General features: G+C 40.3%; 1 protein-coding gene across 19 annotated transcripts in view; it reads left to right on the top strand.

Moving 5' to 3' along the window:
* Positions 1 to 26,507, top strand: part of kcnt1b (potassium sodium-activated channel subfamily T member 1b) — a 105,104-nt gene that overhangs the window by 8,711 nt on the left and 69,886 nt on the right. For 2 of the 19 annotated variants that reach the window (XM_022202987.2, XM_022202986.2), the window contains exon 1: positions 14,970 to 15,733. The exons of the other annotated variants lie outside the window; for them this stretch is intronic. In XM_022202987.2, the coding sequence (XP_022058679.1) occupies positions 15,588 to 15,733 (146 nt within the window). In that variant the 5' untranslated portion in view covers positions 14,970 to 15,587. Of the gene's footprint in view, positions 1 to 14,969; positions 15,734 to 26,507 lie in introns of those variants that run through there. 19 annotated transcript variants of the gene reach the window in all.

Here is a 26,507-nt window from a genome sequence, read left to right as displayed (position 1 = left end):
TGCAACTCCATCATCAGCCACATTTTCCTCGTTCCTGTCTCTTTCCTCAGCCTCAGTTCCAGCTCATCTTGCACTCACTACCAAATTGACGGCAAAATGATCTGAGGGTAGGTAGCCGCGAGCTGGGGCTTCTGATCTGATTGGTCAAATGGTGTGACTTCATGGCCCGTGTGTCCGGGGCTGATGGCTGAATTGTTTGGTTGCTGAGTGTCAGAGTGTGTGTATTATTTTCTTATTCATTGTCTTCAAGGTAATGTCATGTTCTTGGCACCGTGCCGATTAAATTGTGATTTATCTGACGGCGCTTCTTAAAAACGGCTTCTCATATGGCTCCTCAATGGCCCCTCTGTGACCTTATAAACAAAACTCATACTGTTTAGCTCACATATGATGCATCTATTAAACCGTTCTGCCAGGCACACATTAGATTAGGGGGGGAAAGTAATGTAAGGGTAAATGAGTATGAAACGATGATCAAATTATGTATAAATGATAATAGAAGTTTCACTTTACAGTGTGTATTTTAGAAATACTTATTACTACTGCCCGCTGAACAAGGAGGCGACCCTGCAAATGATCCAGATAAAGTGCTTGTCACTTTAAATTCCAATATTGAGATTTATTGATTTGTATAACTAATCAAATAAGAAACTGTGTGACTCAATATCCAGATATGAATCTTGTCATCCATCAAATCAAATACCTGGCAGCTCAGGTTTCTTGGCCTTAACACATAAAAAAAATCTTTTAAATGTCACTTATTTCCATAAAGCACACCTCCTCGCTGATTTGCAGCATTGCCCAGAATGACTTAATGCAGTCGTTTCCAAATGTTTTTTTTCTTCAGACACATTTCAAACTGTGAGCAGTTTCATTTGAAGAACTGGGGGAAAAAGTGGGTTCAAATATGGTGCTGCCTACAAATGAGCTCCAAAAAATCCCAGGTTACCTTCTCCTTTTCCTCTTTCATGCATTTACAGTCACACCTGCATATTCTTTTATTAGATGTGAAAATCTGCAGGCCAAATGTATATCTGAATTATTCATGTTTCTGACTATCCTTAAACTGAAGTCTGTGTGTGTGTTTTTTTTATCTATTTGCACAGACCTTTCTTGAAAAAAATGAAACTCAACCAGTTTAACCCTCTTACCTCCAAGAACTTTAACTGCTGCAATATTTTTACTTACTATGAGCTTATTTTCACTGCAATATAAAGTCCTTCACCTGTATGGTAATGGCAGAATCATGGCTAGAAATAGAGAAAACCCAAAAATGTCTTCTGTGCAGTATAGCAAAAGTTATAATGCTATGAATCTTAGTAGCAAAAATAAAGATTTTCTCTCTCTCTTTTTATTTATTTCATTTTTTTAAATTTTTTTTTTTACAAAAGTTGGAAAACAAAATGCAGTCAAGATGCCTTTCTAAATGCCCACAGGTAGTACCCAATACTGGAACAACTGGACTGGACTAAATACACATGCTTAACTACTTACATTTTAGTGTTTGTTTCCATAGCTGTCTCTTATCTGCTTCGTGCAAATGCGTTGTGTAGTTTAGCCAGAAAGTCTTAATTATTTGTCACATCACTGTTGGTCAAAACTGAGTCACTAATGGCTTCATATTTGCATCAATAAGCACATATATTTTTTGCAGAGTCTAGTTAGAGCAAACGGTTAATTTTTTATACTATTTTTTAATAAGAACTGCAGATTAAAACTAGAAAAGCACTCAGAGAGTGCAGACCTCCGCCAAGGATAGAGAGGAAAACAGGAAACCCATGCAGTAAAGGATCATGAGCTGGAATCGAACCTGCGTCTCTGACAGTTCTGTTTACAAATCACCTTCTTAACCAGTTGAGCTGTCTGGACACCTTGTTACTATTTGTTGGACGACATACTAACCTATGAAGTTTTCGTCCTATTTTGGACCACATACTAAAAAATTCAAAGTGATCCAGAATCCAGGATCATTTCCGGATTGCCACCAAAATTAAATCAGCTCTTCCTCTTACCATAGTCTACATGCCCTCAAAATTTCATCTGAATCTGCCCAGACGTTTTTGAGTTATCTTGCTAACAGACAGACTGACAAACGGATACACAAATGCCGGGTGTCACATAACCTCCTTGGTGGAGGTAATAATCTTGGTGAAATATGATGATTTTGAGCATAGATTCTGTGAAGTTTTCAATTTTGGCACTTTATTCTAAACATAACTTTCTTTGGAGTTCAGAAAACTTCATAAGAAATTCTTGTAAAAAGTCTGAAAATATTAAGAGCTTTGCACACTTCAGTTTTTCTCTTCATTGTCAGCATGATAATCATCTTGTGAACCATTATGGGAATCCACCATCTGAGAATGTCTGATTTTATACAAAGCAAAAAGTTAAATGGTTCGACTTTTATGGTCGCATGCAAAAATATGGCAAAATCTCATTACTAGAATGCAGTGTTATTGCCACCCAGTTCTGCTTACATAATTTAGCTAATATGGCTAAACTGGGGATTTTTTCCGCAATCCAGGGTATTATTTCTCCCACTTAGCCAGAACAACTCGGCTGCTGTTTGGCTGTAGTGTCCTCGAGTCCCATAAAGAGCAGAAGGTGTCTTTGCACTGATGGGAGCTCACAGAGTGTGGAAAGGCGCTTGGATGTGTTTCCTGGTGTGTTTTCATACATCTGTGGGCAAAAGCAAGTTTGTCTGTGTGCGACGCTCCAGCAGCATTAGCCCTTCTGCGCTGTCAGAGTCAGTGTGTCCTTGCCTCTCCGTTTGTCTATTTGTGTCCGCGGTGTGGACGTGGGTGTATAGTGTGGATGTGTGCGTGAGGAAGAGGAGGAGGAGGGGAATCTCCCTCCTGGGCTGTCATTATCTCCAGGGTTGGGTGTCAGAGGGCCATAACGACGACTTGGCTGTGTGGGTGCTGAAGAGGAGCAATCACACCGAAGTCATGGGTTTGACAAGCAGTCAGTGTGTGTGTGCGTGCAAGTATTGTTTGCGCAGGTGTTCGTGTATGTGCTCGAGTGTGTGCACGCTGCTGTGTGCACCTGTGAGCGTCTGATTATACATCCGAGTGTGTGTGTGGGTTTTCTTCTCAGTCTGTCAGCCAGCGGAGGGGTGGGGGCTTACCTCAGTCAAAGTCAGAAATAGAAACAAGCCACCAAATACCTGCATACACGCCGACAGTGCTGCAAAGAGAAAATGTAGCATGAGGAAAATGAGCTACATCTATCTGTCCTCCATGTGTCTAATCATGTTGGGGTTTTTCCTCCTCTAATCGAGGCAAGATGCTGCTGAGAGTGATGTCGACGGAGAAGTGTTAATTGGCCACCAAATCGACTCTTAACGCCTCCGCGAGAGTCAAATAGTGGCACTTGGAAGGGGCGATCCGACGATGACGCAGGATCTGCTGTCAAACAGCTAGTCTCAGATGTGGATCAGTCAGTCGCAGTGCCCTGATAGTCTTTTATCTCCAGTGTGACAGCTTTTTCTGCAGCACAGTGTATTTCTGATGCATCTCATAAAGTTGCTGAATTTTCTGCAGCCACAAATTTTCTACTGATGCTGAATTTGTTGTAAATCGAAAGCTTTGATATGAGGGGGCTGCACCTCTTGGCATCCTTGTATAGCTTTCTTTCCCCCCCATCCAGGCAGATATTGGAGACCAATATCTGCCCAAACTCCGAGCAGAATAGAACGACATGAGACAATAATTGTGCAGCGATACTGGCAGCAGCTGTTTGTTTGCACCGATTCCGTGGCAGAAGTGGGATTTGATGCCTGGATGATTTCCATCTGAGGGAGTTTAGGGGGCTGATAAGACGGAGAACAAAGACGAAACGGGAAGAGGAGGAACAGAAGGAGCACAAAAACCCAGAGAAAGGGGGGGAAAGTGTAGGATCGAGTCGATGACAGATAGGAGGACAAAAGGCCTGGAGAGAAAGGAGGCAGACAGTGATGTGTGACACTATGAAGAGGAGGGAGTCCAATAAGTCTTGGAGGACTAACAGGCTCACACTGCAGTCAACTCCAAAAATCCTGCTCGTATCTTTTCTTAAAGCTGTACAAATTGAGAGCAGTGTGAAGATAGTGCATCCTGTGGCTTCAGGCTGATCTTTTTATCCAGTATAAATGGAATCCTGTTAGCTTATGGTATCATTTTACAAACTTTTAAAATGGCAAAACTGTAGCTACCTCTCTGTTTTTTTATTTTATTTTAGCTTGCAGTGATGGAAGAAAAAAGCACCTTCGACATCATGACACATTCTACATCTCAAGCTGAGACCTTACAGTTTCCAGACGTCATCTCACCTAAAAGCCTGATGCGCTTTAAAAGTATGAGTGTTGTTTGCTGGCGGCATGCACATTTCCGCTTAGCAAACAGAACTTGCAATTTAGACCATAGGTGGCATTAGTCATCGCCATCAGCGCAGAGTGGGTGGGCGACGCTTAAAGGACGCCAGACCCACTCTCATCAGCAGCAGAGCGGCCGTGTGCCTTTACATGCTGTGGGTTTTTATTCTCCAAACGAAGCCAACGACTTGTTGTCCACTTCACTGTCTGTTTTGTCGCATTCTTCGGGGATCTCTGAGGAGCCATGAGCGCAAACTGGAACGTGTGAACGCCATAAATGAGAGCGCGCCGAGGCGTTGCGTCCCTGAAAAGCTCAATTTGTAGAGGGCTCCATTTCAGCAGTTTCTGCTCAGATTTATTTCCCCCTAACACAGCGGCAGCAATAGTAAAAGTGACACAACATACTGGAGCAGAAAAGAATGAGCGCTGCTCTCCTGAAGGGCTTTTATTGGTCTTCCTATGAAATCATTTGGAACATTACAGTTGCTGTGTGCACCAGTCTCAGAGGGAAAGCTCAAATGGGATGGACAATTAAAGGTAGACTGCACAAGGGAGAATCGTCAAGGGGGGTTGCACGCAGGAAAACAAGATTTCATTTACCCTTTAGAATTTCCTTCTCTTCTGGGCCATTGCATTGTGTGCCTGGAAATCTCTGGTGCGTTTGCCGTTTAGCTCCCGTGCTTTGTCTTGCCAACTTAATTAGCATCGGTGGAGTTGGCGTGTCAGACTTTAATAAGCAGCTGTGATGACGGAAGCATTTGCATGGGGTTGTCAGCACAGAGTAAGGGGGTTCCAGTGTTGTGAGGGTTGTGTTTGAGATGTGCAGCTCCACATGGAGGATTGTACAGGAACTGCAGGCCAGTGTCTTCCACTGTTTCAGAGATTCTCAAATACGCAAAGCATAAATCCTACAGCTGCATCATATTCCCTCTGACTTGATTTTAATAAGCCTAAATAGTGATTAACGATCACTCGCTGGTGTCTGTTATTTGTATTTTGATTTTTTTCTGTGCTGCTGTGCTTATATGCCTGTTTGATTTTCTCCTGGCCAAGGCAATCAGGAAAATGTTTCATAATCAATATGATCTGGTTCAGTGATCACAGATTTGCAGCATTGTTTTAGAAAAGAGCAGCTTTTTCAAATAACTCAGCTGTATAATCACCTGATGTTTTTAAATTACTTGCAGTCTGTTTACTTTGATGCAGTTTTCTCTGTGCATTTCAAACAATTTTTGTCTTTTGATATAATCTGTTTTAATTCAGGGAATTTCTGCACACTTTTACACTGCTCATGACTTTTTCAGTCAGGCTTTGACGCTTCAGATGCCTTTTAAAATAGGCTTTATATATTATACTATAGATGGATTATCAATACTCTGCAATAAGTTTATAATGGTATATTGTAACATGTTTTCATATATAATGCAATTTCCTGATCTTAATGGCTCAATAATGATATTATGTGACATAGTTTCTTTCTCTGATTTTCTTGTTAATCATTTCAGTATCAAATTAACCAACTGTTACATAAATAAGAATGATTTAAATGTAGCAATGACATTTATTAGGCTGATGTATGATCCATGGAAGCATCTCTGCTTCATGAAAAACAAAACAAACCAAAAAAAATAGCGATCAAGGAGGCCATTATTTATTCAAACTGTGAAGGTAGACTGCTCTGTCAGTTACACCGTTGTTGAAGAAATTAAAATATTGCAGGTTTTTATCCAATTGTTACATTTTCCAGATGTTCACTTAGTTAAGCGAGTCTATCTCCATCTATTTTAATGAGGCGGAAAATGTAATCTGATTGTTCTGTTTTATGCAAATGAGGATGACAACACCACTGCTTTTTGGCGCAGCGTCATGCTGGGAGCAGTTTGTTTTATTCATGAAGCTGTTGAACATGGCCCGTTTGTCATTAATGTGGCCTAATAAAAGAAGCAGCATATTTTCAGAGGGATTTCAAAGGGAAATGATAGCTGTACCAGAAAAACAAAACAACAGCAGTAAACATGGGGTTTTGCTTGCATCAGTACGGTACGAGTAGACGCTGCACAATCTGAAGTAGTGTTTTTTGGTGCTTCAACTGCTTCCTCTCTGATCTTTTCAGGTCGTGAAACATTTTGACAAATAGATGTTCTTTTTTTTTTCTTTTTTCTTCATTTCGGATCAACCTTTCACTCCGGCATTGTCGTTTTGCACAAGTGAACATTCCTATAGTCGTCTTCACTTCTGGAACAGAACATAAGGTTGTGACCGGTACAATGGGTAGTCAAGCCTTTTTGCACGAAACAGCCTTTGGCAAAACAGCAGTCGGTGAGCAGAAGCATCCCTGTGTGTGCGGCGCTCGAGTGCATGCGTGCACTCCTGTGTGTGAGGCTGCCAGTGGCATTGGCTAGACTTCTTCCTCCTCTCCGGCTATGCTGTGCACAAGCAGACAGCTCGCCCACAGCAGCGCCAGCTCACCGCCTTAATATGTTTTGACAGAGGAAGCATTATCACAGCTCTCGACGCCCATCTGCAGCACGAAGCATGGAGCTGAGGCGCGCCCAGTGATTATGGGGATTTAAAGGGAGGCTTGGTTGCTCACCAGGAGTGTTTTTTTCTTTCAATTATCTCGCCCATCAGTGATCTGCTCTCACAAGAAGAATGAAGCTCACCTCAACAAAATCTGCCGCCTCCTTATGCCGTTCAGTGCATCCAACATTTTCATATTCAGCAAATGATAATTGTTTTAGTTGCTTCTTCTTTGGCCATTACATCTTTATCCGCTAATAGGATGTTTTCATGCAGTGCCCTCAGGTGCATTTTGCCTACAACTGTCCAACTGCGCAGTGTAACAGCAGAGGCGCCATAGAACAGCATGGTGTTTCTTTCATCAGCTCTATCCCCAAAACACATCCCAGCAGCTGGAAGTTAATCATCTTGCCCAATTTGTTCAGCTATTCTGGCAAGCATTTTCAAGTGGAATGCTTTACCAGCTATGCAGCTAATAGACTCCACTGCTCTCTTTTTATATTTGCTCGTGTCCTCGCGTTTAGCCTCCCTTTCGAAATCCAGCTCGGGGCTGATATAATGTATGTAAATGTACTGTGTGAATCAGAAACCACTGGACTGGATAATCCCAGCGCATTACCTCAAGAAATGTATCTATTGTAAATATCAGATTTGTTTATCTGTACTTATTTTTATGCTTAATTAGCGTGTTTGTCTTGTTTTTCTCTGGTTGGCGTAGGTTTCTACCAGCGTCTGTGATGTACCTGATAAGTAAAACGTTTGAGCAGCTGGTTCAAGGTTTCTGCATTAATATAACCTCAAAGGAGATAAAACCCACGGCTATACTGCCATCTGTGTCATAAGATATAGAATTCATTAAGCCAGCTCTGGCCCATGCTGGTCTTGTTATTTTGGTACAGTATGTGTTTTTCTTCCTCTGAGGCTGTTGAAATCAACATCCTCACACTATCTGCAATCCTCTGCTTCACCACAGAGTGTCTCCCTGCTCAAATCTGTGCTTCTACACCTGCCTGATGAACTCCTCGGCATCCTCCTCTCTGGCATTTCTTGATCATCTTCCTCAACCCATCCATTGTATTGTTTATTTTATGACTTTGACTGCTTGCTTAGAGTCAGCTGAAACCGGTCCACACTCCCACCGGCACTTAGCGGAGCGACATAGTCTCCAGCAGAGCACATTTGTTTGTTCGGATGATTAAACAATACCACATTGTTCTTTTTTTTTTTTTAGCATATTTTTGCGAGGATTTTTGAGAATGCATTGCAGTTGAGCTGCTGAATAATGCTGTTTAGCAAATAGGGAATAGGAAATGAGGCACTACTGATATTTCTACATAGAAATCTGACTTGGTACACACACAAAGCGTTCTTACCAGTGACTTTACTCATTTAATTTTGGAAAATGTGATTCTGTTGAAGCATATTGCATCATGTCAACAAGTGTCTCCCTATTAATCTCTCTTAATGCACGGCAGCTCAGCAGTACCACAAACCATGTCTAGGCCTACACTTATAGATATTTCTGTACATATACTATTCCCTTTCTTCAATTTTTATACATTTTCCTTCTTTTTATGTATGTTTATGTCAAGTCTGTTCTTTGTATAGAAGAGAAGTCCGTATACATTGTATAATGACGTAAAACTGATCCTGAACCTCCAAAATGACCATACAGATAAATCACTACCTCTCTCAAACAGTGCAGACAAGAACAGAACCTATATATATCCTAGTAAATGCTCATGAAAATGGTTACTGAGAAAGTAAATCTTACCTTCATAAAAACAGAATTTATTCCAGAACTGTACCTAGTAAACTTCCACCTGTGTATCTCTACAAGAACAGAACCAGAAATATGTGGGTTTCTTAGGGTTTTAAAAAATATATTATTTATTCTTTCACCTCCCAGGTTTTTGTATCCAGTCAGGGATTAAATATGCAGCCGTTTATCCACAGGCCCATCACTCTAATCCCAGGCTTACTATTAACAGATAATTTAATGTGTTTCCTGAAGGCTGAACTCCAAAATGCCATCTGCAATAACTGCGGAGTGCATGCGTTTCCTAAATGCATTACTAATGGGAGTTCAGCTGGTGTGCCTGCTCAGCTAAATTAGGAATAAACTGCACCCTGTGTGGCTGTCAATAGGCCTCTGAGCTCATGAACCGGAGATGAGGAATATTAACTGATTGTAAACCCTCTGAACTTCAAGTAGTTCCTAGACATCTATGTGGCATTTCTTTGGAAACAGCAGAGCCATGTCTACAAGTAGAGAGAGGTGAAAAAAGGCTTTTGTGCAGTTTGATAAAGTTATAACTCTATGAATCATAAAAATGAAAGTATAATTTTTCTAATTATTGATTTTACAAAACTTGAAAAACCTGCAGTCAGCATGTACAATATTTTTTCCTAGGGCCTACTGGTATGAGCAATATTGAAAAATAATGTGACTTTACAGAGTGTAGGTGTTTTACTATGTACTGTTATGGGCCTCTGCCCTCCTCTTCCTTTGCCTGGTAATTTGTTTGTTCAGTTGTGAGTCCTGTGATGTCGTTTCTTTGGTTTCAGCAGCACCCATTTGCTTTTAGCCCAATCACTTTTGTGTTTGTTTGTTTTTTTTAAATTACCCCTTTCAAAATACACACGTGGACAAAATTGTTGGTACCCCTCAGTTAAAGAAGGAAAAAGCCACAATTCTCACTGAAATCACTTGAAACTCACAAAAGTAACAATAAATAAAAATTTATTGAAAATTAAATAATCAAAAACAGCCATTACTTTTGAATTGTTGATTAACATAATTATTTAAAAAAAACAAACTAATGAAACAGGCCTGGACAAAAATGATGGTACCTCTATAAAAGATTGAAAACTATTTGACCGGAGTGACATGATTAACTCAGGTGTGTCATTTAATTGACATCACAGGTGTTTCCAAACTCATAATCAGTCAGTCTGCCTATTTAAAGGGAGACAAGTAGTCACCCTGCTGTTTGGTGAAAAGGTGTGTACCACACTGAACATGGACAACAGAAAGCGAAGGAGAGAATTGTCCCAGGACATCCGAAAAAAAATTATAGACAAACATCTTAAAGGTAAAGGCTATAAGACCATCTCTAAACAGCTTGAAGTTCCTGTGAAAACAGTGGCTCATATTATTCAGAAGTTCAAGACCCACGGGACAGTAGCCAACCTCCCTGGACGTGGCCGCAAGAGGAAAATTGATGACAAATTGAAGAGACGGATCGTTGGAATTGTATCCAAAGAGCCCAGAGCAACCTCCAAAGAAATTAAAGGTGAACTCCAAGGCCAAGGTACATCAGTGTCAGATCGCACCATTCGTCGTTGTTTGAGCCAAAGTGGACTTCATGGGAGACGACCAAGGAGGACACCACTGCTGAAAAAAACTCATAAAAAAGCCAGACTGGAATTTGCAAAAATGCATGTTGACAAGCCACAAAGCTTCTGGGAGAATGTCCTTTGGACAGATGAGACCAAACTGGAGCTTTTTGGTAAGGCACATCAACTCTATGTTCATAGACTCAAAAACCAAGCATACGAAGAAAAGAACACTGTCCCTACGGTGAAACATGGAAGAGGCTCAGTAATGTTTTGGGGCTGCTTTGCTGCATCTGGCACAGGGTGTCTTGAAAGTGTGCAAGGTACGATGAAATCTGAAGACTATCGAGGCATTCTGGAGAGAAATGTGCTGCCTAGTGTCAGAAAGCTTGGTCTCAGTCGCAGGTCATGGGTCTTCCAACAGGACAACGATCCAAAACACACAGCCAAAAACACCCAAGAATGGCTGAGAGAAAAGCGTTGGACTATTCTAAAGTGGCCTTCTATGAGCCCAGATCTGAATCCCATTGAACATATGTGGAAGGAGCTGAAACATGCCATTTGGAGAAGACACCCATCAAACCTGAGACAACTGGAGCTGTTTGCTCATGAGGAGTGGGCCAAAATACCTGTTGACAGCTGCAGAACGCTCATTGACAAATACAGAAATCGTTTAATTGCAGTGATTGCCTCAAAAGGTTGTGCAACAAAATATTAAGTTATGGGTACCATCATTTTTGTCCAGCCCTATTTCATTAGTTTGTTTTTTTAAATAATTATGTTAATCAACAATTCAAAAGTGATGGCTGATTTTGATTATTTAATTTTCAATAAATTTTTATTTATTGTTACTTTTGTGAGTTTCAAGTGATTTCAGTGAGAATTGTGGGTTTTTCCTTCTTTAACTGAGGGGTACCAACAATTTTGTCCACGTGTGTATATCACTGACTAAACTCAGGAAACTCAGTGTTTGTCTCACTTCCTTTTGTTATGGTAGCACTTATGTTTTTAATTAGTTTTCATAGCTGTGCCCTGTTTAAATCGAGCCTTCGGTTCAACTTTTTGTTGCAGCTGAGTCACAAATTATTTCATAGTAGTGTCGAGTTTTTTTGTTTTTACAGCATCTTCTTGTCGCAAGCAGTATGTTTTGGTGAATTTTAAGTAAAACTTGTGGGATAAAGTGATGAAATATGATGAAATATCCCAATTTTAAGCTTGGATTCGGTTTTCAGAGTTTTCCAACAGCAAGACATGCCACAGATGAGTAATTCAAGGACAGTATGGAAGGTAAAAATCCCACAATTCTTTATATTTTACAGTTTCTGGCTCAGATAAGCGGTGTCATGTTGGAGTGTGTTTTGTATATGTGTTGTTCTTGTTTAGTTTTATTCAGCTGACTGGTTTTGGGGTTTTAAGCATGAAATAGGTACTCTAGATTGGCGACAGGAGGAACATTACCAACTTGCAAGCCACTGTTCAGGAAATGTGAATAGTGTTTAAAAAAATTGAATGTCCCTGATTACATGCTCCTTGTTTTTCCACCTGAGACATACTATCTACTACTAGGACTAGTACTACTACTACTGCAACTACCAGATCATCCGTGCTTTCCCTCCTACTTTTGGAAACAGCTGATTTTTAACAGAATATCTCCATAGGGGTACAGAGGAACATTTCCAGCAACCATCACTCCTGTGTTCTAATGCTACATTGTGTTAGCTAATGGTGTTGGAAGGCTCAGTGATGATTAGAAAGCCCTTGTGCAGTTATGTTAGCACATGGATAAAAGTGAGAGTTTTCATGGAAAACATGAAATTGCCTAGGTGACTCCAAACATTTGAACAGTCATGTAAATAAACAAAATCTGATCCTTTTTTATCTGCTAGCCCTCTTAAACTATACAATGAATAAGCTTTTAATTCAAGCCTCTGCACTCCATGTAGGTGAATTATTTACTATGTTTTAAACAAACCAGAGGTGGTGCTGTGTGTCAGTGGTTTACCTTCACGTCCCAATAACAAGGTACAGTCCCTGGTCAGGGTCTCGCTGTGTTTTAATCAAGAATCTGCAGTCTGTTAAACCATTCAAACACATGTCACATGAAGTGGAAAACAAATGCCCCCATGGCTACAAAGTCTGGGCAACTTTAGCAGACTGTTTATGTTAGACTGAGACTCATCACTTGCACAGGGCAATTTTTAGCATGGGATAGGCTTCATTTCCGTCATTACAGTAATGATACTGAGACCAAAAGGCTCCTTAATTTGGTCATTCTTCTGATTTAAAACTTGGCGAAGATCTGCACTTTTATTACACTGGGGGATAACTTCTGCAAAGTCAGAGGCAGTTTAGATCAGTTAAATACCCCCTCTGGTGGAAGACAATATTTTGCCTTGTCAGCACGTCCTTATGGGGCTTTTTATATGCTAGAAGGTGCATCATGGGCAAAATAATCAGTCATAACCATGGCTAGGAATGAGCATCATTAAGATTTTAACAGTACTTGTGTCTTTTATTGATGCCATTTATTTATCCAGTACTTTAAGAGCCTTCTTATTTGGAAAAAAAATGAGGGATATAATTGTAGATTTGCTTTATATTCTCTCTTTGTTATGCCCTCTTTTTTCTTCACTATTAGATAACAAATAGGATGCAGGAACCTTTCCTTGATAGTGTTTTTCTATGGACTGTTTTGAAGAAATTTCACTCTTAGTAGTCGAAGCTTGCTGGGTGTTTATTAGTATTCCGATATACAGTGGGTTAACCGACACAGTACGAGTCTACAAAGGCAAGCTGATCCAGAACATTTGCAGAGTACATTTTATATACACTTGTATATTTATATTTTATTTATATTTAGTAATGGTCAGAGTGGGATCAGAGGGTAGGGAGGAAGCTGTAGGAAAATACCAAGGTCAATTGTAGTTAATTTGCGGATAGTTGCTAATCAGTGACAGACCGTAAGACAACGGAGAACAAAATGTGATTGAATCAAGGTAGACCACAAAAGGTAAGAGACAGGGGTCTGGCAGATGTTAGCAAATAACAAAAGATAAGAGAATTTTGAACAAGAAAAGCACTCAGAGCGCAGTGCTCTGCCAAGGCTGCTCAGTCGTTGTATGATTTTTGACCGATAAATCCCGATATGTCTGCAGTGGTTGATTTGTAGTCGAATCGCAATCATGTGATCGTCAGCAGGCAGCTGATGTAGCGTTCGCTTCTTTTCATAGTTACAGTGGCATCGGGCCGCTATCTTGCAATGATACAGAAATCTTTAACAAATCAGTGGATCCATCTGTTTTTGAGTAATGTTGCGCACAGACAAACTGCACCAAAGAATGCAGCAGAGTTTTAACAGTGGGTAACGGAATGAAGGAATGACGCTAGAAAGTATCCATTAAGGTATTTTTGAATACCTCCTTTACAACTGCCAACACTTGCATTCAGTTGGTGATGTGGGGTCTGTCTTTCTTTATTTTCACCCCTTCTCTAAATCCTCTCCTCTGGTTGCACTGAATCCGAAAGTGTGAATTTCTGAATAACAGTTCTGACAATGCTCTGTTACACAGTGAATGTTTGAAATTTAACAAAGAGCTAGGCAGTGGTTGCTTCTATTCATTACCATATAATTTGATGAAATCCGTGTGTGGGTTGTAGGCTGCTAGCATGCATGACGTACCTGGGTTAATTAGAGGTGAACTTGGAGATAGACTGTTCAAAATTAGTCCTATCTGTATGCGATGATGACCTTTCGCTGTATGTTTTGACAGATTGATCATGTGTCCGCTCTGCCGCACAAAAGACTTTTGTCACACTTTTGGCAACTAACATTGTCAGCATTTGCTTCTCTCGGCTAATAGCAGGGTTTGTGTGCGTACTTCCTGCCTGATGCTGTGGTGTGTGACAGATTCTTCTGAATAGGAAAAAGCGAAAATGCATTGTAAACAAATCGGTGAGCTAGAACGTGCAAGATAACATTCACCGTGCAATTATAAACAGAAAATGCATTTTTCTTAATTTCTCATCGAGCAGCAGTAGACGAACCGATAACCTTGGAGCTTATTGATTCTCCAGCCTCCAATGATTTATACTCATTTATTACAAGGTTTTGCTGCCCATCCCTACCCACGGCTGAGAAATTCCACCTTGAAGCTGTAACAATCTTACAAATACAGATATAGACACAAATCAAAGGAAGCAATCTGGTCCTTCAGAGTTAATCTCCATTTTCCAAATGCTACTTTAGCTGGTGTGCTCCAGCTGCAGAGAGTAGGGATGGATGGATAGGCATGGATGTGATAAATTTGAACATTTTTGAGAAATGAATGTTGCATCTGATTGATTTTTATGGCAGGTAGGGGATATTTTCATCAGAAAAAACTCATAAATATGTAACTTTGATGCACAAAGATGAGTTTTAGTGGTATAAACAATGACCAGAGATGGATTTTAAACCTCTTTTTGCTTGTGTCTTTGCATCTGTTTCTTTTCATTTGCTCTGGATTTGGAAAAAAGCTATTATCATTTACATACATTTCATTTGTATTCCCCACTGCTGAGGAAAGTTATGATGACAGACGCTCCTGTATTCAAACTCTGTGGCTTTTTTTAATGGACTGCACACTCTAATACTGAGCCTGGTGTAGGTTGCACTCCAGGTGTCCCCTTGTTTCCATGAAAACCAGCATGATAATAACTCTGAGTGTTTGCCTGGGCCACCTGCTCATTTGTCTGTGGTTTCTCATTATACTCTGGTGCCTGCTCAAAGGGATAATAATTGGAAGAAGCTGCGCAATGAAGTTCTGTCGTGGAGACTGTTTGCATGCCACACTTCCATCTTCCCCTCAGCAGCCTCTTGAATTATTAATGTTTAAGGAGAAATGTAATTTGGAACTCAAGAGGCATCAATATCTGCAGAAATCACAGCTGACCGGGCGGGTTTAGTGATGGACAGGATGAAGAAGGATGCCTGTCAGCTCGGTTTGATCACCACAAATCGCCGATGATTCCATTCTAGCATCTTATTATGTAAGTCTTCGGGGAGCCCGCTGGGTTGGTCGAGCGCTTGACGTTGACATCGTGACGACGCGCGGATCTCACGGACGCACCGTAGGGGGACCTCTTATCTCCACCGGGGATGGAGGGGAGAGTCGACGAGCAGGAGACAGGCTAAAGCTTCTCCTCAGTGAGCCTCGGGACCCCGTGATGCGGCAGGGAGACAGGCGCGCTCCCTCCGCCTTCGTGCGCCACTGAAGACCGGAGGATGCGGTTTTCCGGCGGCGCCGCTCGCTGACTCGAGCCCGCTTTCTGACGGCAGGAGGAGAGGAAACGCATCGGGGGCAGCTCTCCGGCTCGGAGGCAACTCTCGGAAGGAGGCATGGCAGGCGCAAAGCTGACGCCCTCACCCTCGGAGATCGACCCAGACGTCAAGACCGATGTGCAGAAAACCCCAGAGCCCACCTGGGTCAACCCCTCCAGCCCTCTCCGGACCATGGGCTCTTTCGGCAGCGATGCTGGCCAAAGGTAGCTGCCGCAGATCCGCTCCATAAGGCGCATGTTTTCTGCACACACACGCAGCATCCGAGACGGTACATGATGCTGCGAGCGCATGGTGCATAAAGTGAGACAAATAGAACTTAGCTCGTAATTATCTACAGAGAAAAGTTACACGGTGGTCTGTAGTCTATCACTATTAAATCTGTCAGCGAGTGAATTGTGATCATTCCTACGGAAATTGATAGGAATCTGAATGACACCTTATGGGCTGTATTTCCTCCTTTGGGGGTTTAAGCTTTAAGGCCACCAGTGACTCTTTATGAGCCAGTGTCTTGACAGATTGCTGATTGATTGCTTCTGTTGTCAGTCTTTTTTTTTCTGTCAGCATCACTGAGATCCATTTAATTGCTGCAGTCCATAGTGATTACATAAGTCTTGTGTGCTGCATTCCCATTACAATTTTATGAATCCAGATGATCCTATATGGTGCATTCAAAGTTATTTTTGGATGAAATGGATGAAACACAAATGCAAACCATAGATCAAAATGACATGCCTTCATATTTAGATTACACAAAACCATGAGCACATGCCTGCACAACTCCTGCATACATGTGCTTCCAGCAGCAGGACATTTGGTTGACAAATTAGATGTGGTTTCATGTGGAATGAGTGTAAGGACTGAGGGACACGGCGTTGCTTTTTTTTCTTTCTCAGAGAGACAAAAGAAGTTGAGAGGTGCAGAAATGCTGCCATCAAAGCTGAAATTGGCACTCTTATCTGCAGGTTTTTTTTTTTTTTTTTAGGTTGGCTTGGCTGAAAAACACTGTGCTTGTTTGGCAGTGATTCAGAAACCACTGCACAGCCAATATGCTGGTGCTGCAGTGTGTTCTGCCTCAGTATTTACTGCACATGTTTTTCTTGTCAATATTTATTTGAGGGCACTGAAATTTTGGGTACGTTTGGCCATGTCTGTTTGGATCTGCTCTGTTTTAAACCATTTGATGTAGCATTTATTGTGTAATAGCATTTATCGCAGCAACAGCGGCATTGATAAATCATTTGAGACTGCATGTCAGTGTTGTTGAGAAGAGTGTGAGTTTATTATGTGTAACCTGACTACCTATCTTGCACCACAGGCATGACTGCTAAGCTATGGGTTTCTAGGTAAAGTGTCTTTAAATATTATCTAAATGCTTCCTCTCCTGCCTTCACGCATCAATAATAGAGGCTTCAACGTTTACCACAAGCACTTCAAAATGTGTCTTACTCAGCTGAAGCCATTGTCCTCCAGTAAACTGAATGCTCACTGCAGGGCTTCCCCCTGTGGCAGATATCTGTAGTTTGCCTGCTATGTTTTGAACCTCAGACCTGGCAGGATGTCATAGTTTGTTACAGAGCTGCCAGAGCGATCTGATGTCCTGAAAACGCAGGTGGACTGGAACTAAAACAGGGGCCAGGGAAGCTTGGATCAGGAGCTGAGGCTTGAGCTGGCACTGATTGAGGGCGTTCTTTCCATTCATTTTTGTTTTAGTGAAGGAGAAAATTACCTCAGTGTTTAATAAAACTGACAGGAATTGAAAATACCGTAATAGTGCTGTAGTTTTTGATCCAGAAATGGACGAAAAAAATGCTGATGGTCATAGAAGCGACGATATTGAGCTGCTTATGCTCAACTACTGATTTTACAAGTTTATATTGATGCTAATGCTGAATGTACATCATCGTTCAAAAGTTTGGGGTCACTTAGAAATGTCCTTATTTTTGAAAGAAAAGCAGTTTTTTCAATGAAGATAAAATTAAATGAATCAGAAATCCAGTCTAGACATTATTAATGTGGTAAATGACTTTTCTAGCTATAAACGGCTGATTTTTAATGGAATATCTCCATAGGGGTACAGAGGAACATTTCCAGCAACCATCACTCCTGTGTTCTAATGCTACATTGTGTTAGCTAATGGTGCTGAAAGGCTCATTGATGATTAGAAAACCCTTGTAGAATTGTTTTAACACATGAATGAAAGTGTGAGTCTTCATGGAAAATGTGAAATTGTCTGGGTGACCCCAAACTTTTAAACAGTAGTGTAGGATTGAGCTTTAGATGATGGAACAACCTGGTTTCTGTTTTCAACTGCCAACTAGTAGGGCGTATGAATGTGTGTAAAACTAATGGTAATTTTCATTGTTGATTAATCTGTTGTTTATTTTCTCAATTAATGAGTTAGCTGTTTGCTTCATAAAATGCCAAATGACATCCTCAAATGCCTTGTTTTGTCTTCAACTCAAAGATATTCAGTTTACTGTCATATAGGAGTAAAGATACCAGAAAATATTCACATTTGAGAGACTGGAATCAGAAAATTCAAAGTTTTTTCTTGAAAACAATGACTGAAACTGACAAATTTATTATCAAAATATCTGGCATTAGTTTAATATCAGATGAATCCTCGTTGTGGCTCTAGCTCCACAGACAGCAAAACACATTTCAGCTTCAAACTGCAATCTTAGATGCCAGACATACATCTGTGGATTGGGCAGCTGGTCATTTCTATTCCTAAAACTATTAAGAATATAGAGTGGTTATAAAACTGTCCTTAGAGATGGATGGTGCATTAATACAAATGGTGATAACAGAGGTGGCAAAGAAAGCAGCGAGATACAGCAACAGCTAGAAAGGCCTGATATTAAAGAAGACAATGAATAATGAGTATGAAGTATGACGTGCGAGGATAACACTGATGGAAATCACAAAGCCTTGTGGTGTTGCTGGAGCGGTGTAGGTGGCTGTAGTGATAATTACAGATACGCCGGAGTGTTTAACATCTTAGTCTTGCGAAAGCCGGTGAGTCAGCTGACAACTGGTGTGTACGCTGACAGAAGAACAGACTGGCTGCCAGTCAGTCCGCTTAGAAAGATTGAACAATATTGACCGTGGCTATAATGCAATCCAAGACTGTTTGTATGACAATCTAATGCTCAATATCTGCAAATGGCTGGGGTTGTAAAACCTAATGCATTGGTTGGCCAGTTGCCCTTGGCAACCAGACTTGGACCACTGTCAACAGTCATGGTTAGGTTAGGTTTGCATCCACCTTCCTGTCAGTTAGCTATTCTTTGAGGAATTACAAAAGTGTTTGTTTTTTTAATTTCTTAAGTCCACTTAGATCTCCAGTCTGTCCCCTGCAGGCTGATGGGATGACGTCCGGAATCAGAGAGTTTTCTCGGCTGTGAAATGTGATCAGCGTGGGATTTGTGTCCAGCTGGCTTGAGAAATGAGAGGATGTGAAGTAGAGTGAGAGAATCAATAATCTGGCCAATTGTGCATAACTGCCTCTAAGAATGTATTTATTTACGGCACCTATATGCTGTAACTTCAGCCTGTGTGTTTGTGTGCGTATAGGATTCTCCATGCGGTATTGACGTCTGAATGCTGTCAGCAGTAAATAAATGAAACGAGACTTGGAGGATCTTCAAGAACAGAGGGAGTGACCATCTTTTCAATACAGAATGTGGTCAGAACTCATTAACTCATGCAGCTTTATTTTGGCTTCATGCAGCCTTGCCACCACATTGTCCTGTCTGTGACAAATCTGTTTGAAAACCGGGCATTTGGCTTGGCCTGTTGGTGTGCAATGAATCTGAATTTCAGAGCCCAGTCGGAACGATTAGACATATTTTTTATCAAGGCTATGAAAGCATTATATTGCACAGGATGATTTGAGTTTTTTAGGCCAGCAGCAACATTTTGATAAAAAGCAGAACTTTAGATTGATTGATATGCAGCGTAGACTTTTTACCATTTGCTGACATTTCAGCAACATTGAGCCTTCTCCAGAGCTTTTATAACTGTCAGTCTAAAGTTCTGCTTTTTCACAAGAAACACTTGGTATAGTTTCTGTTTTTAGCTTACAGGCTTGTGCACCTAGTGACGCCTCATCGGTATCAAAGCAGAAAACAGACTTTGATATTGGCCTTGCTGTCTATTGAGTTCAATTAATTCTCTCAAAGATGGATACATTCATTTTAATATATTTTATGTTCTTGCATTTGTAATTGAAGGTTAGATTAATTGTATGATAGGAAAACATCTGACCCAGGGGGAGAAATCACACAAAAAGATTTTATAATGAATATTTTAGTTCATTGGCCACATTCAGCCCAATTTGATCTCAAGTGGGCCGGAGCAGTAAAGTCAGAGCATAATGACCGATAAATAACCACAGCTCCAAATATTATCCTTTGTTTTAGTGCAAAAAATATAGTCTGAAAATGTTCATATTTAATGAACTCTCTCTTTACAAAACATTTAGAGCAACTTCAAATTTCTTGAGAAAATGAAGTTCAATTTCAACAATATTATGCCTCAGTTTATCATTTACACATTACAAGTTACAGATCAGACTGTCTACAAAAGGCACAAAACACTGGAACTGAACAATCTAGTATTTTACATTATGATCAAAAACTGACTAAATATTACAAAAATGAGACACAAAGAGACAAAAGTGAGAAACAAAACGACCAAGAATGAGACAAACGACACAAAACAAAACAAAAAAGAGACAAAAATTGGACAAAAAAGTTACAAAGCAACAAAAAAATTGGACAAGCAAGACAAAAAAATGACACATGACAAAAACGAGTCAAAAAAACCCACAAAACACATTACAGTTTACATATTTACAATTTGTGGTTGATGTCTTTGCAAAGTTGCCCTGGGTCCCAGTGTTGGACCCTGTGGCGGGTCGTTTTTGTCCCGTGAGCTGCATGTTTGACACCCCTGTCATAGGCATATCTAGGTTTGCACTAGCCGATCGCCACAGCGCCATTGGCGTATCGTTTTGCTGGATGGCCCAGTCTTTCTGAACCATGTGAGCCACAGTGGCGCTCTATTTTTCTTGTAAAAAGCAACAAAAAAAGGGTTCGACTTACTTTTTCTTTGAAACGCCCGAGTGATGATATAAAAAAATAAACTTTATCTCTCGGCAGGCGTTGGAAATGGTCGGAGCCACCAGAATCTTGATCACGCGCCCGGTGTTGTAGAATTTTCACACTCTCCGGAAAAATCTGACTCCCCCTTTGCGTGAACGTGCGACTTATGTTTCACTCTGTGGCCACTTGACGGGTTTTCTGTTGTACGTTTACTGTTTTTGCTGTTGTTTTCTACAGGTTTTCGGGTTAAATGCGATCCGTCGGCCATCTCTCAATTGTCCTTCGACCTTCAAAAAAATCCTGGATCCAGACGGTGATGCGGATCACCTCCAAAATCTAATCGATTCTTACTCTTGCTCTTCCGGACATCCTGTAAAAATTTGGTGAAAACCCGTCCATGACTTTTGAGTTATGCTGTTAACAGACAAACAGACACACACACACACACACACACACACACACACACACACACACACACACACACACACACACACACACACACACACACACACACACGGACAGACAAACAAACTCCGGTGATTACATAACCTCCTGGCGGAGGTAATAACAACATACATATAAGTAGAAATAAAATGGTTAAAATAGAACTGTTTAATTGAGCATTTTTTACCTCAAAATGCATGAAAATGACTCAATTTTTTCCGCTATTACTGACACAGAAATTTGTGGCTTTTTGTGGCTCATTGTTATTCTTATGAGTGAGCCACAGTGGCTCTTCATTTCAAATTCCTAGTGCAAGCATAGCATATGATGTCCCTATTTTAGCCACTCAGCCACCAAATCATGCACGCAAATGGATTTGTTTAAAAATCAGAACATCTGCGACTTTGCTGGAGAAAATTTGTCAGATTTAAAGTTATTCAGCACTGAGTATCAATTTCTGGTGTCTTCTGTTCTGATCTTATGTGCATCAGTATTGACAACTGAGCTGTAGTTTACTGTGTGTAATTAAGGTTTATTTCTATTTGAGGAATGTCCTGTAGAATGTGCAAAACTGGAAAAAATGTAAATTACTTTTTGGACAATTTAGTCTGAATTTCTTTTTCAATAAGATGAGCTTCACACAGATCTTTTTTAAAATAAGAAGGCTCTCAACTTAGAGTTATCATGACTTTCTCTCTGCACCAAAGCTAACTTTTATCTTAAGGTTGATTTTCCTCTACTTCTGCACACCCGTTTTTTTTTTTATCCCACTTTATATGCATTGAGGCAGCCTTAAATGATGCTGTATGTTATGCACTTTTAAATTAACAGAGGAGGCTTTTAAGATTTCATCCTAATGTTAAGGCTCCCCCACAACATAGAAAAGTACAAGCTTCCTTTGGGTAATAGATTTCCTGTAATCTGCTAAATGAGACTTTGTTTTAGTGCAAGCAGCAGTCAGTAGGAAATAGTGGGAAGGTAATGGATATGTTCTGATTTAATTAATACCACGATGACTGTGGATGTACGTAATAAAAATTTAGTAAGAAAACCTCTCATCCTCTGCTTGTTTACAATCTCAACTATTTTGTATTCTCCTTCTAGCTGGCCTCATTGTTGCTTGTTTAATACACCACGTTTTTATCGCGTTATTTCATCATTAGCATTTTATCACGATGGCACTGAGGAATTTGTCCTCCGTTTCCAGCTAATTGCCCCTTCACATTCTTTGCAGATTCAGTGCTATTTAGTTACACTGTGATTAGAAATGATGGTGCAGCATTACACTGTTGTTTTTTGTTGCTGGTGTGTGTGTGTGTGTGTGTGTGTCATCCTCCCTATTTTTTTGTGTAAATGTTTATTTATAGCACCCTGCTTTCATGGAACAATTAAACTCTCATCTCGATTTGAGCACCCAATGTTTAATGAGGGCTTTTAATGTGCTCCTTGGGGTAAATTACATGTTGTCCATCAATAGTGTTCATTAAACCAAGAGGATGAAACTTGAAAATAACAAGTGACCTGGTTTCTTGATATAGCCCTGAATAAAATTAACTTTACAACAAGGCCTTATGGGGGGCGGTACATCAAACAGCAGCACATGAGGCGCTCAAACAGTGACATACTGTGTTTGCTCAGTTGTGCTTGCATGCAGCACTTGTATACATGGGGATATTATTACTTTCCCTTGTCTTGTTTGCCTTTTCCTGCATCTAGAGAGGACTGCTTGGCAGGGAGATGGACTTGAACAGGGTATAATTTGAGTGAGCTTGCCCTGTAGCTTACACAGGTGGCTGAACTGAATATATACCGTGCTCCAGTAAAAAGCTCACCTGGCCTTGGCAAAATGCAGATCAGCAGCAGAGCAGATCTTTGAAATCCCAGTCTGCAAGTTAATTGCAAGAAAGCGATGACAGTACTCTCACTGGATGATATAATTGACTAAGAGCTCTCGAATGCTGTTAGCATGGAAAACATATCTCCATGAGACACCTGGACCGATGTAGACCGCTAACTAGAGGTGGACACAACCTCAAGTGCATGTTTTCTATCAATGTAGTGTCATTTCTGGAATTTCAATTAATAGTTGAGGTAACTGCATAGAAAATGGGAGCAGTTTAGTGCAAGGTAGTAACAAAAATGACTAAAATCTGCATTCTGTGGACAAGTTCAGGCACTAAAATGCAAAAAGAGCACAAAATAACAATGCAAAAAGTGTTTGCAGCCCAACCAGTGAATTAAATACCTCACAATAAAAGGTATATGTAGAAACTAATGTGAAAATCATACAGAAAATCTGATATATCTACAGAATAGGTCTAAATTTGTTTATAATAGTGCTGACAATAACGATCTAATATATAAGGAGTGGGAGCTGATAGAGTAAAAAGTTATGTCTAATAGAAGTTCCCCAAATCTTAAGACATCAATTTATCTAGCAGCTCTAGATATAAACTTTTTTGGGCTTAGTATGAAATGGCAATGTTAATTTTTGTCTCTTGTGGCCCCTGCTACAGTAACATGTGCTGCAAGGCTGTTACAGTACATAAATGTAAATATATTGAGTAGATGCTCAAAAATAATGAATTATGCAGAATTGGCCTCATCCATTGTTTACTATTGCCAGAGATTGTGATTCATACGTTTTCTTTCTTGTCTTAAAAGTTGCTTGTAGTAATTTGATTTGGTCTTTTTTCAAGATTCAGGACCTTTATTTATCACAAACACAGTTATACATAATATAATGCGCAGTGAAATGTATTGTGCACCTGTTCCAGACCAAAACAATAAGAGTAATAATAAGAATACGATACACAAGAAATGAATATACATTTTATTTTTTTTCATGTTTTATATATTTTGACATATATATGTTTTATTTTAGAAGTTGCCCTGTTGCTACATTTCCCTGCAGTATATGAACTGCTTGTAGAGCTGCTGCATCACTCTAATCAGTGAAAATGTTATGATGACAGCATGTAAGGGGTGGACATATACTGTGGAAATCCACACATAAAAATCGACCAGTCTCCTGTTTAATGTTTTTATGTGAGATGTGACCAGCCCTTTTAAACAAAAGTGCATCATAAAGTGTTTGTTATTTTTAATGAATCTATTACTATCCAGCCACTACTTGGTCTGAAACATGGATTCCACTTTGGCTTCTTGAGGACTCTGTCTGCATTTATTTGCCAGTGCCAGCTGATGGTCTGTAGTCTGTGGATGTCTTAAAACTTACCCGTGTCACAAGAGCTCATTAAAGTAGCTTAAAGCTACGGCGTTTGGTCCAAAAACTGAAGACACAACAATCTGAAAATGAAAGCTGAGCCTCTTGTTTTTCTGCAGCCAAACCTGAGAGTTTCTTAAACTGACATGTAGCACAAAACAGAGGTCTTGTTGCTGTGGTTAACTGTTTTTTAATGGACCTGATATAGAATCAAACTGACTAAAGCTACATGTATGAGGTGTTGTCAGGATTATTCTAACAGCAATAGTGCTTTAACATCTAGCCAGACTAGTTGCAACACAGGACAGGATTTGTTTTTTTTTGTTTTTTTTTTTGCAAATATGTGCTCATTTTTGGCGTGTTTGCCCTTATTGTTATTTGGGGATAGAACAGGGAAATTACATGCAGAAGAGGTTGAACTGATTGCCCCAGGATTGTTGCTTTGTTTGTTTTATGTAATGAGGATGCTGCAGTTAGATTCCCCTCTTCATCAAACATTAAACTACGGTGTTAGAACAGACTTATGAAGAGGACAACTCGAGGAGCCTGTGTGACACCTGAGGAACAGTATGGAAACTGTAGTGTATCAAAAAATGCTGACAGCCTTCCTGTGATGCAAGTAGTGAGACTGAAAACTACAAGTCCCATTTGTCCTTGAAATTGCTGCAGAGATGGTGTTTGTGTGTGTGTGTATGGTGTGTTTAAGGACCTCCCACTTTCTACTAGCCAGTCCTTGAGGCAGTTCTCAGTGAATGGAAGTGAAAGATACTTTGAAAGTGCTGGACATTTCGCACTTGTCTCAGCAGTTCAGCCCGTACTTGTGATTCTGTAGCTGTTGCAAGGAGGTGAGACTGAATTTGCTTCTTTGTTGTATGCATTTCATCTTAATTAGAGAAGGACGTGAAGGACAGCAGGATGCTAACTGCAGATTATAACAGTTTCTGAATATATTTAGTTGATGATGGAAAAGAAGGAAAGAGTCAGTAGGTTGCGCTGAGTCTGTTGCACGCTGAAGGAGGTTAAGAGAGGCTGTGTTTATTTTAGCCTTTACAGCTCCACCAGCACAAGCTCTTAGCAGCCAGATAGCATCTTTATTGCTCATTAAAGTGCTGTCAAATAGCCACCTAATGGACAGTGGGATCACAACAGGGGTGCTGTTGTGTACAGTATGCCCGATACAAGCAGTTTCCTAATGGCTTTACTTCTGAAATAACTTTGAAGTGACAGATGACACCCAGTAACTCACACTAGTAGCATTTTTTTTAACAGCAGTACCATTAAATTAGCCAGAAAATAAGGGATGCCATGTTCTGCTACAGTGCTTCAGTCTGCTGCATGTCCTTCAGTGCAGTTCCACTTTGCTGTTATAAGAAAAATTCCAAATTCCCTGCCATCTTTTATCTTTTATTTTTCCTCTTAAATGCACTAAAGATGTAAAATCTGAAATGTTTTTCAGTGTTCATCCGTCGTCACTTGGTAAAACAATGTAACAAACTTTGGGTAAACAGTGTTTCCATTACTAAAACTTTCATTAGAAGAAATCTGCAACTTCATGAGCGTCGTCGTGGACATTTATCTGTTGAAATTTTCTCAGAAAAAGCAATTTAACTGCAGTCAAATCCCACAGCTGAGTATTTCATTGGTTCCTGGGGAACTTCATTATCCATTACGCACCAGTTTTGAAATGGCAAAAGGTTGTTGATTAATTTCTGAAATGGTACAAGTCCTCCCTTCTGGTCCCGCTACTTCCTGGGTTTAATGGACAGTCCATTAGTCCATTTAGAGGAGCGTAAATGGGATGACAGTGTTTCGTCAGAAACTTTTCAGCTACACAGCCTGAACAGTAATGACCTTTTCACAGCACAGATCCTCTTCAGCTTTTCTTCACAAGCAGAATGGCTTTGACTATTTACAGACTTCAAAGAGATATCAGCCTAAATTATATTTTTATCCATCCACTGAAAATGGATACTTTCAGATGTACTTTGGACCTTGAAACAGCTGGACTCATGAAACAGTCGCCTGATTTTGAATTAAAAGAATACTAGAAGGTATTGCCACTGTGTAGTGCACAAAACTGCTTCTGGTACCTACTGTGTACAAAATCTCTGGACTCTCATTCAGGCAGCATATAAATGCCTGCTACCTGAGTGACAGTGACTCTGTGGGCTTCTGACTCGGCCAACAAGTCCATCCTGT

This window comes from Acanthochromis polyacanthus, chromosome 7 (assembly GCF_021347895.1).
Source record: "Acanthochromis polyacanthus isolate Apoly-LR-REF ecotype Palm Island chromosome 7, KAUST_Apoly_ChrSc, whole genome shotgun sequence".
NCBI classification, from domain to species: Eukaryota; Metazoa; Chordata; class Actinopteri; family Pomacentridae; genus Acanthochromis; species Acanthochromis polyacanthus.
The sequence above is the reverse complement of the archived record's forward strand: the minus strand, read 5'-3'. Positions and strand labels throughout refer to the sequence as shown.